This window comes from Mus caroli, unplaced genomic scaffold (assembly GCF_978045245.1).
Source record: "Mus caroli unplaced genomic scaffold, Mus_caroli_1 scaffold_18, whole genome shotgun sequence".
Lineage (NCBI taxonomy): Eukaryota > Metazoa > Chordata > Mammalia > Rodentia > Muridae > Mus > Mus caroli.
This window is the reverse complement of record NW_028227273.1, coordinates 46,440,773-46,452,499: the sequence shown is the minus strand read 5'-3', so window position 1 is coordinate 46,452,499 and position 11,727 is coordinate 46,440,773. Positions and strand designations below refer to the sequence as shown.

Genomic DNA, 11,727 nt, shown 5'->3' with positions numbered 1-11,727 from the left:
ATGTCAAGGCCTGCCAGAGAGCACCTGCTCCTGAATCTCAGAACCCAGAAGATCCCATGAAGTCTCCACAGAACGATCCACAAGCCTCTCCTCCAGTTCCCCCAGTGGAGGACCAGCCGCTCTGAATGAGGAGACACCCCAGATGGATCCAGTTTTCTGCAGAGAATCACAGACATTGTGGGGCTCTGGAGTTTTCTCTGGCCCAGGGGCCCCAAGACAGGGTGGAGCAGCCACACCTGCCTGAAGTTCTGAGGAAGAGGGCGGAAACAGACAGCTCCCGCCCTCGCCCTCACTTTCTCTCCCCACAATTGTGATAGGCTCCACTGGGGGCATTGTGTGCCACAGGGGCTCACTTCCCCAAACAGGCAACGGTGGTTTTTCAGAGCCTGACCATCCAACCCTGGGAGGTCAGGTGGCATGCCTGGGATCAGTGTGGGTCCTGCCCCTCGATCCCCGGGCTGACTGTGACATTGCATCTGGATGGAGCCATGGCCTCTTACGTTCCTGCTGTTGCTGTTGCTGCTGCTGTGGCTACAGGGCTGTGTCTCAGGTGAGAGGCAGGGGTGGGGGTGGTAGAAGAGAAAAACTACTTCCCCCTGTCTACCCCACGCTACCTTTTCTTGCTCCACTATCTTAATGTTTTGTGGGTTGGGGAAGGAGGGTGGGCTGACCCGCAGGTCTTTACCAGAGACCAGTGAGAATGTCCCCTGCTAATATCTGGCCCCAGGCAGAGCTTAGACAGGCTAAGATGTCATCCTCTATATTGGCCTTCATCTAGTGGGTTCCCTTGTAACGAAGAATGAGCATTTAATTTTTCTCACAGAAATGACCTCTGTTTGGCCTTTGTCTGACTGGTGCCAGGATGAGTTCTTGTATCAAGTCTGCACACTTTAAATTTCGTTTTTCTCGGAATGCTGATGCCACATCCGGTCCCTCAGCTCTGACTGGAAGGGAACCAATCCCCAAAGGCCCTTCCCAACCAGAGGCTACTCTGCAAGGGGCTCACTGGTTTCGACCTTCCTGACTGCCGAGGCAACCGCTTACCACTTCCTGTTCTATTCTGGCAAACCCTCCCTTCACCAAATGACAGAAAATACGGGCACAAACGAACCCGGGACCCTAAAAGGCTTCTTCCAGGTCTCTGCCACTCTGCAGGGAGAAGGGTCTCGAAACCCTGGGCTGAGCTGAGGTGAATTCGAGGCCTGTTCTGTTCTGTTTACTTGGCAAGGGAGGAACAGACCTTAGAGCTTCAGCTACAAGCTGTTGGAAACAAGGGCAGGTGGCTTCTGGGTCTTGACTGTACCCTCTCCCTTCCTCCATCTCTTGAATTGCCCTGCTCTGCTTTCTTCAACAGACCGGATTATGAAGAGCACAGAACTCATTCATGTCTTCATTCATATTCATTCTCTCTTCTCTCTGTCTCTCTCTCTGTCTCTCTCTCTCTGTCTCTCTGTCTCTCTGTCTCTCTCTGTCTCTCTGTCTCTCTGTCTCTCTCTGTCTCTCTGTCTCTCTCTCTCTGTTATACACACACGTGTATGCACTCCAGTCCATCCCCTTCCCCCTTCCCTGCCCCCCCCAAACCCATCCCTGGTGTTACAGGTACAGATTAGAGATGGGATTTTGTTTCCAGGCTAGCCTGAACTCACTAGGTATCCCAGGCTAGTCTTAAACTCAGGATCCCCCTATCTCAGTCTCCTTCATGCTGTTACAGGTTTGGGCCACATCTCACTCCTAGGTATAGAGACTCTACCATCCATGGCCAGCCTGTGATCCACAGGCCCCAAGCATCCTGGCACAGCCATGACTTGCCTGGTGCATCTACAGATGTCAGAGTCAAGTCCCGATGACAAAAAGTTGGATGAACAGTGAACACTGTATCTGTTGGCTGGCTCATCCATGGGGCTTAAGTGTGTGCGGCGTGCTTACTCTGTGTGTTAATATAGGGTATTTAAAAATTAAGGACCATGGAGAGTGCTACTTAAAAGGTATCCAATAGGGGCAGGGGTGTGGCTCAGTGGTTAGGGTGCTTGCCTACCTACCCTGCTCGAGATACGAGGCATGGTGTTCCCCACAACCCCAAACAAGATGTAAAGAAGAGAGTGTCCAGGGAGGAGAGGAAGAGGAGGGAGACTACTATTGGGAGAAATAGTTCTTCATCATTTTTCCGGATACTGGGACCTTCTCATGGCCTCTGTAGTTTGTGCTCTCTGGTTCCAGAGCTCGATGAGCTGTTGTGTCTGCATCTGTCTCCCTGAAGGCAGGGTCTGGATCGATCTTGAAATCCTGGGCATCCCTGAAGAGCGGAAAATATCCAGAGGAACAAGACTATGTCTGGTGGAGCTCTTGTGTTAGGAGTGTGTCCCTCATTGAACTGGGGGCCTCTTCCATCAGACTCAGAGCAGTCCTTCCGGGGGTTGGAGGTGCTGTGTTTCTCTGTGACAGATTCTCAAAGGGTCCGGCTATGCTCTTGCCTCACACTGAGCTCCAGGGAAATCAGAGCAGCATCCCTCTCTCCTTTCACCCCCAGCTTCCATTTTCAAGATGTCTTCTTTCTCGGTCGACCTTGGTCAGAAAAGTCCTGTCTCCCCAGGTCACTCCAATGAGAACCTGTACAGGAAAGTGTGGCGGCGCGAAGGGGAGACCCTGTCTGTGCAGTGCTCCTACAAGAACCGCCGGAACTTCGTTGAGGCCAAGTCTTGGTGCAAAGTCAAGAAGAAGAAGTGTGACCACAACTTCACCCGGAGCTGGGTGAGGGGCCCCAGCTACTCTCTGCGGGATGATGCCAAGGTCAAGGTAGTCCGTATCACCATGGAAGCTCTCAGAGTCCAGGACTCCGGACGATACTGGTGTATGCGTAACACGGCTGGGCATTTCTACCCTTTGGTGGGTTTCCAACTGGAAGTGTATCCAGGTGAGCAGACCTGCGCAGAGCTTGGACGGGCGGGATCGTGGAACAATGGTTCTGTGCTGTGTACATCCTCCTGTCACGGTTTCACAGACAAAGAGAATGGGATTGGGCAAGCTCTGTGTGGCTCTGACCTTGCCCTTGGGCAGAGCGAGGCTGGGACTCGGGACCCTACTTCGTTTTATACAGTTATCTGAATGTCATATACTCACCGAGCTTGGAGGGTGTGCCGGGCACTGTTATATACAGGCTTTGAGAATATAATAACGAACAAAACCAGCCACAGCCCTGCCAGACAGGAACACGTCAATCCAGACAAATCGTTGTACAGCACAGTAGATGTCCTTAGAAAACAATAATGAGCTGCAGAGTTACTCAGAGTCAGGGATGCGGCTGCTGCAGTGAGCATCAGAAGACTATAGCAAGCATTCAGCAGGGCCCCAGTGACAGCTCTCCCACATAGGCCTGGACAAGCGATTGCTGGGAGAACCTTATGTGCAAGGGCCCTGAGGTGAGACACAACCAAGGCCTGCACAAGGAGAACTGGTGTGGCTGGTCCACTCAGACTGGGGCTTGGGAAGAGGATTAGGAGACAAGGAAGGACGACAGTAAGTTTTAGAGTAATTGGCTGTATTGGTTGGTTGGTTGGTTGGTTGGTTGGTTGGTTGGTTGGTTGGTTGGTTTTGGGACAGGGTCTCACTATATAGTCTGGCTGTTCTAGAACTCACTCACTCTGTAGACGAGGTTGATCTTGAACTCACAGAGATCCACCTTCCTCTGCCTCCCAAGTGCTGGGGCTAAAGGTGTGTGCGACCACACCAGACCAATGTGTTGTTTTTATTTAGGCTTTAAGCTCTGGAGAGTCGAATTGTCCTGAATTCCATGATATGGAGCTGAGTTTAATTCTATCTGCAACAGGAAGAAAAAAAAGTGTTATATCTTTCTTTGCCTGCCTCCCCTCTCTCCCCTTCCCCCTGCCCCATATGTGTGTGTGTGTGTGTCTGTCTGTCTGTCTGTCTATTCATCTGTCCCTGCCTCTGCCTCTGCCTCTGTATGTACGTGCAGATTTATGTATGAGGCCAAACTCAGATAGCATTCTTTAGATCTGCCCACACTGTTTTTTGAGACAGGGTCTGTCACTGGCCTGGAGAATGCCAAGTAGGCTAGGCTGGCTTACCAACGCCCAGGTTAAAAGCACACACCAATGTGCCCAGGCCTTCATGGTTTCAAGGCCAGCCCTTTACTATTGACTGAGCCATGTCTTCAGCCCTGTATTAGTTAGGGTTTTACTGCTGTGAACAGACACCATGACCAAGGCAAGTCTTATATAAAAAAAAAAAAAAAACATTTAATTGGGGCTGGCTTACAGGTTCAGAGGTTCAGTCCATTATCATCAAGGTGGGAGCATGGCAGTATCCAGGCAGGCATGGCACAGGAGGAGCTGAGAGTTCTATGTCTTCATCCAAAGGCTGCTAGTGCAAGACTGACTTCCAGACAACTAGGGTGAGGATCTTATACCCACACCCACAGTGACACACCCATTCCAACCAGTTCACACCTATTCCAACAAGGCCACACCTTCAGATGGTGCCACTCCCTGGTCCAAGGATATACAAACCATCACAAGCCCCTTCTCTGCAAGGCAACAATCACTGCGCACAGAAGGTGAGAGTGAGAAGAGGCAATGAGACCTAGGTGGATGCCTGGCTGGAAACAGCAGTGCCTTGGACAGGTGGGATTTAGGCAGCGTGTGTGTGTGTGTGTGTGTGTGTGTGTGTGTGTGTGTGTGTGTGCGCGTGTGCATGTGTGTGTGCGTGTGCATGTGTGTGCATGTGTGCATGCGTGCTTGTGTGTAGTAGATGGATGCAATTCTATTCTTTTTCAAGCTTTCTGCATATTTTGGAGTGAGTGCAGGATTTGCTTAAATGGGAGATAGAAAGAGAATACTGACTCATCATTTGCTGGGAGATGGTAACATTTATCAAATAGAGGAACCCACAAAGCAAGCTCCTTAGGAGGGGAATCATGGGCCATTTGGTCATGGGAAGTCACCTCCTAGGACCCAGCGAGAGAGGTGACCCAAGCAGTTTAAGTGTTAGTGATGGGGAAGATCTGGAGTGTACACTTGAAAATGTCTCTAAAAGACAGTCAGGGGCATTCAAAGGTCACTGCTTAGGGCTGGGGATGATGGCTAAATGACATGAGGTCTCTCTCAGCATGTTCCAGTAAACCTGCTTGTCACTGATCAAGGGACAGAGCAATCTCTCTTGTGAACAAAAATAAGGGAGAAGAGTTGGAATGGAGATGTGGGGACCCACGTTTATAAGACAGGAAAGGGTGAGGAGCCGTCAAGTGTCTGGGAAAAGCCACCAGCCCTCGCCTGTTCCTCTCACCTGAGTGCATCTCCACCTTCCCTGGTCTGAACCAGCAAGAGCTTTCTGTACCAGTTATGGGGCCAAGTCTCATGTCTTTGCTCTCTAGTTAGATGTCAACCCAAGAAGCAGGTGAACTTGACTCCGGGTCCTCATATCGGGGTGCGATGCCATCATGAAATGGACTTACTTTTTAATCATCATTTCTCCCATCATTTCTCTTATTATTGTTTTTGTGTGCACATTTGTGTGTATGTGTCAGTCCGGGTATGTGTGTGTACATGGGCACATGTGTGCCCATCTGTATATGGAGGTCTGTGAACAAACTCAGGTGTCATACCCAGGTGCCACCCATTCTTTTTTTTTAATTGGGTATTTATTTCATTTACATTTCCAATGCTATCCCAAAAGTCCCCCACACGCTCCCCCACCCACTCCCACTTCTTGGCCCTGGCGTTCCCCTGTACTGGGACATATAAAGTTTGCACGACCAATGGGCCTCTTTTTCCACTGATGGCCGACTAGGCCATCTTCTGATTCATATGCAGCTAGAGACACAAGCTCCAGGGGTACTGGTTAGTTCATATTGTTGTTCCACCTATAGGATTGCATATCCCTTTAGCTCCTTGGGTACTTTCTCTAGCTCCTCCATCGGGGGCCCTGTGATCCATCCAATAGCTGACTGTGAGCATCCACTTCTGTGTTTGCTAGGCCCCAGCATAGTCTCACAAGAGACAGCTATATCAGGGTCATTGCAGCAAACGCTTGCTAGTGTATGCAATGGTGTCAGCGTTTGGAAGCTGATTATGGGATGGATCCCCGGATATTGTAGTCTCTAGATGGTCCATCCTTTCGTCTCAGCTCCAAACTTTGTCTCTGTAACTCCTTCCATGGGTGTTTTGTTCCCAATTCTAAGAGGGTGCAAAGTGTCCACACTTTGTTCTTCATTCTTCTTGAGTTTCATGCGTTTAGCAAATTGTATCTTATATCTTGGGTATTCTAAGTTTCTGGGCTAATATCCACTTATCAGTGAGTACATATCATTTGAGTTCTTTTGTGATTGGGTTACCTCACTCAGGATGATCCAGGTCCATCCATTTGCCTAGGAATTTCATAAATTCATTCTTTTTAATAGCTGAGTAGTACTCCATTGTGTAAATGTACCACATTTTCTGTATCCATTCCTCTGTTGAGGGGTGCCACCCATTCTTTTATGTACTTATTTTCTTTGAGACAGAGTCTGCCACTAGCCTGGAACTTGCCAACTAGGTTAGGCTGCCTATCCAGTGACCCTCAGGGATTCCCCTGTCTCTGTCTCCCCAGCACGGGGACTGTAAGCATGTGCTACCATGTTGGGCTCTGGGGATTGGTGCTTCCATGGTAAGCACAACACTGACTGAAACCTCCTCTCAGGCCTTCATTTTCTGCTTCTTAGGGATAATCTTGGGGATGTTTTGACTCGGCACATATTTTCAGTTGCCAGAAAAAAATATATCTCCTGCCAGTGGGGAGATGGGTCAGTGGGAAAGGATGCTTGAGGCCAAGCCTGGTGATCTGAATTTGATCCCTAGGACTGGAAAATTCTCCTTCGATCCTCACACTCAATCCAGGAAAGTGTGTGCCCACCCCCAACTAAATAAACAAAAATGGAAAGAAACATGTAAGTCTCAGCAGTATATTCTCCACCTACAAGGACCAGGCCTTGTAGCCCAGGGCAACTGCATGGGGAAGCAGGACCAGCTCCTTCCTTTTTGGAGGTGAGGATGGTTTCCTCTTGATCACTTTCTTGACTCTCCCTCTCCTACACTGGTGTGCTGAGCAGGAAAGAGGGAAGATCGATAGTGGTGTGACTTATAGAGGGTGTGGGAATCCCCTCTGCTGGCTGAGTCCTTTCTTGCCAATGCTTTGAAAGTCTATGATATGAACGTCTGAACTCGTGTCTCCCAAAATGCCCCTTTGGAGGGTTCTTCTGGTGTCCTTGCCACGAGAGTCATGGTCATAAATTGGCCTCTTCCTCCATCTCTTGCCTCACTAAATTGGTGTTCAGGTTTCCCTTGCTCAGAGCAACTGCTCAGGCCTCCCTGCAGAGTGTCTGATGGCTTCAGGAATATGTCTGTTCTGTGTCCAGTAGAGGAGTTGGAAGCCTTTCTCTGTCTTGCTTCTATGGAGCATCAAGAGCTCCTGATTGCAGCTCTCAAATGCTGTTTGGACTCCTGGCTGCTTCTGGCACTAAAGGGTTGGGATGAGACCCTGAAGGGGTGGGATCTGTTCCTGTGTGTCTTAGTGCACCCCTAGGAAGGTGTTTGACTGTTTGCATTTTCCTCCAGAATTTGGGACTCTTGGTCCCTCTCTGACCCCAGTTCTAGTTCCTGTTTGACAATTATGGGGTAGCTTCCTTTATACGACATCATATTGTAAAAACATCTCTTAAACTCAAAAAGGACCATGATATGGCTGAGTAGGTCAGAGCACCTGCCATCAAGCCCAAGACCCATATGATGGGACAACAGAGCTGACATCCTGCAAGTTGTCCTCTAACCTCCACACGTGTACTGAGGCACATGCACACACATATGAACACACATATTACATATTTCATATTGCATATTATATATTGCATATATTATTATCTGTAATATTATATATGTAATACGAGAAGGGGATCTCTCTGAGGCTCGTGATTGAGAAGAGCCTGGGAAAGGACAGGGAGCTAGGAAGGAAGATGGAGCTGTGCTCTGGGAGCAGCCTGGTAGGGTAGGCTAAAGAGATTGTTTCACAGTCTCCCTCCCTTTATGTCACTCTTGAAAGAGTGCAAGCCCGACAACCAGGAGCCAAGCCCAGAGTCACAGAGAGGCAGACTCTTGCCACTGTCCCAATATCTGAGGGGGCTAGGGATCCTGTCCCTTGCATGCAAGCCTCTGGCTTAATCTGATATTTCTTCCTCTCTGGTCCCTCAGCCCTCACAACTGAGAGAAGCGTTCCCCACACACATCTTACCAACACCCCCATGGATGGATTTGTCACGACCAGCCAAGTCCATATTTCAGACCCTCACGCTCCTTTCACATCTGACATGACTGTGTTCACATCTGAAGTGACCGTGTTCACATCTGGACTCCTCACCTTGGCTTCAGGGACCACCGCACCAACCCCTGTGACAGGCTACAGTTTCACCGATACCACTGGCACCATTACAGAGCCTGAGAGGAACACAGAGTCCCAGCCGGCAACCCTGTCTCCTAGCAATGCAAGATCCTTCTCTGCTGATCCAGTGACCACCTCCACCATGTCCGGACACCAGAGTAGCAGCTTGTCCACCATGGGGACGTGCCACTCGTTAACTCCCAACAGGTTATGTGATATTTTATCAGGTGTGGCCCCAGCGCAGCACCCAGAGCCCAACAGACCCAAAGAGGTCACTCTGACTTCTAACCATCTCTGTTGCTCCTCCCAGGGACTCAGTGTGGCCCGTTGCTGAATGGGATTATGGGAGATGGGAAGGGTCATGATAGAAAGCAATGGGGATGAGGGTCAGGGCAATGGATGCAGAGAAGGGAGGGCCTGGCCAAGGGGACACAGAATGGAAGGGGGCTGGCGAACCGTGCTTGAGGCAACCTCCGCTGTGCACACAAGAACAACATCCCTCAGGCAGCTCCTCAGATGCTCACTCAAGGCCAAGGGACAGTGACATGCTAACTCCTGTTCTCAGTCAGGAAGGCAAAGCATAAAGGGCTCAGTGACAAAGGAGTGTGCAGGCCCTAGTGACACATAAGGGGGTGCTTCTGCTACAGAAGACAAAGTGGGCGAGAGGACTCAGTCACCACGGAGGCAAAAACCTTCATCTCTTCAATCCCGAGGGGGCTTTTTTTTTTGTAGTGTCCTTGTCTTCTCTGATGAATGGAGGGGAGGTATCAAGTGATGCCCGGTGATGTACTTCCTGGGACTCTGATGTCTCCTTTCTCTTCCCATATCTGATCCTCAGAGAGACAGGCAGACAGAGACAGACAGACACAGAGAGACAGGGAGAAAGACAGACAGACAATAAGACAGAGGGAGAGAGGGAGAGAAAGAGGCCATCGACCTGGAGGGGTGTACTGTGAGGCTGTATGCCTGATCTGTGCTTCATGTTGCCAAAGAAAGCTGTGGCCACAGTGGAGAACCTGGGGCTAACTCTTCCCTTCCGTCCTTCCTCCTCAGGTCCCAGGAGACTTACATCCCTGCGATGGTGGTGGTGTTGACATTTCTTCCAGCACCTGTGGTGTTGGTCGTAGCCTATGGGTTTTGGAAGAAGAGACACATGGGAAGTGAGTATGCCCACCCCTGGCCTCCCAGGACCAAGATCTGGGTATCTGAGCACTGTGGCCAGGCACGGATAGCCCTACATGTCTCTTAAGGGGATGAAGGAATCAAGCAGAGTCCAGAGAGGGGCAGAGTCACCCAGGTGTATTGGGGCATTGAATCATCATATCTCCCTATGTGTTGTAGGATACAACTTGGGCAGCAACTATGCTAAACCCTGGATACACCTTCCTGAAGGACCAGAGACACCGTGGAAGCCTGCTTGGTCTAAGATAACTCAGTGAGCTGGGAAATCATTTCCAGTGGGCTCAGAAGGCCAGAAGAGAACCAAAGACCAGGCAGTGGCCCTGGGGCAGGAGGACAGTAGAGCTGCCTTCCCTTTACCCAGGGTCACTGTGTCCTTATATTCCCTCTGTTCCCTTCAAATGCCTCTATATGTTTGGAGACAAGAGTCAGGTCTCAGGAGACCCCGAGGCAGCCAGGGTTTCTAGAGTTCTGTTCTGGATGAGAAGGAGCAGTGATGAAGACCTGGGCCAAAGAGGAGTTGGTAGCAGGAGGTCCCAGAGCTGACGAAGGCCATGTGTCTTCTGATATTCCCTGACTGTGGCTGCTGGTCCCTTCTGTCCTGGGAGCCTACAGGTCATATATGTTTCCACTTGTTTCCTGCCTGGCAACCCCTTCAGGCCGGTGACAACCTTAAGTTACAGGGCCATTCTCTCCCAAGAGAAGTGCAAAGGGCGAACCTGGGTTTCCCCCACTCGATTTCCTGCTCCTATTGCTCCCATGCTACAACGATGAACTCATGGAGGAGACTGAGTGCAGAGACTCAACCATGGGGTGCTTGCAGCCTCATAGAGGACACCCTCCTCCAGACACTGGTGTCAGCCATGGACCAAAGCAATGCCGCTTCTGAGAAAAGAGCAAACGGGGCTCCCCTGCTTAAAGCAGCAGGAGAGAGAGGAGCAGGGCGGGAGAATGACAAATCAGATTCTAGGATAGAAAGATGGGAAGACACCTGGACACACAGACACACATATACACACATGGAGTGGGGGAGGGGAGAGGGGGGAGAGGGAAAGGGAGAGGAAGCAAAAGAGGAAGATTGGGAGGAAGAGGAGAAGGAAGAGGAAGAGGAGGAGGAGGAGGAGGAGGAGAAGGAGAAGAAGAAGAAAGAAGAAGAAGAAGAAGAAGAAGAAGAAGAAGAAGAAGAAGAAGAAGAAGAAGAAGAAGAAGAAGAAGAAGAAGAAAAAGAAGAGAGTCCAGACAGCTCAGACTTGCCCTCTACTATCTAGATCATTGGTCCAGAGTAGAGCAGGGCTGTGGGTTATGGGCTGAACTGCCTCCTTAGTAGGGATACTCATTAGCTCACAGAACATGGAAAGGTCTCTGGGCCAAGTGCAGCATCTACACTCTCAGCCCTGAGTCAGGGACATCCTGACAAGACAGAAAACATCACAGTCTGGTGGCTGACACAGCTAGGGCCTTGGTGTGCACTCCAGGATGGCTTTGAGGCAAGAGGAAGAGCCAAAGTTGTAAAGTCAGGGGACAGAAGGGGAGAAGGCATCTTCCTCTCTGCTTCCAGACGAGAGCACAAGAGGGAAGATCAGACTGAACAACTGACAAAACAAGTTCTGGAAGGATGGATAGACACACACACACACACAGACAGACAACACACACAGACAGACACACACACACCCCTCTGGCTAGAGAGCATCTATATAGAGTCACTACCCTAGTGGTTAACTAGAGAGGATTAGCTCACACTGCCTGTTCTACAGTCCCACCCCCATGGCCCTGAATCTCCACTGTCACTTCATTGTCCCCCACAGCCTTGTTTCATGATGGAAAGGTCAGGCATAAGGACCAGTGATGCCACTGTCCCTGTGTGATCCTGACCAAGCCACAAACCCTGTCTGGGCCTCACTTCTCTCTCCTATGAAAGGGGATAATAATTCCTGCCTATAAAGATTGGTTGGGGATGCAATGGATGACATAAACACTGTGTGACCTGCAAGTGTCTTGTGCTTCCCTGGAGTTCTTTCCTGTCTTGTTGCTCATTAGGAGCTGAGTGGGGTTTGAGTGTTCCTTCTGCTGCTGGAACTAACACTCTCTGACCAGAGGCTGCAAGGATGGCTCATGCTTAACATG

At 50.1% G+C, this 11,727-nt stretch overlaps 1 protein-coding gene across 1 annotated transcript; it reads left to right on the top strand.

Moving 5' to 3' along the window:
- Nucleotides 1-480: 480 nt before the first annotated feature.
- Nucleotides 481-10,596, top strand: Treml2 (triggering receptor expressed on myeloid cells like 2). Its single transcript, XM_029471665.2, has 5 exons — nt 481-550; nt 2,591-2,911; nt 8,412-8,628; nt 9,475-9,581; nt 9,763-10,596. The coding sequence occupies exons 1-5, from the start codon at nt 481-483 to the stop codon at nt 9,858-9,860; spliced, it is 813 nt and encodes a 270-aa protein (XP_029327525.1). The 3' UTR covers nt 9,861-10,596.
- The last annotated feature ends 1,131 nt before the right edge of the window (nt 10,597-11,727 follow it).

What these genes read in the sequence shown, in the direction of transcription:
- Treml2 (XM_029471665.2), top strand. Translation starts at nt 481, where the DNA reads ATGGAGCCATGGCCTCTTACGTTCCTGCTGTTGCTGTTGCTGCTGCTG. An exon ending in CACTCGTTAACTCCCAACAG is followed by an intron (nt 8,629 to 9,474) that starts GTTATGTGATAT and finishes CTTCCTCCTCAG; the next exon opens with GTCCCAGGAGACTTACATCC. An exon ending in GAAGAAGAGACACATGGGAA is followed by an intron (nt 9,582 to 9,762) that starts GTGAGTATGCCC and finishes TATGTGTTGTAG; the next exon opens with GATACAACTTGGGCAGCAAC.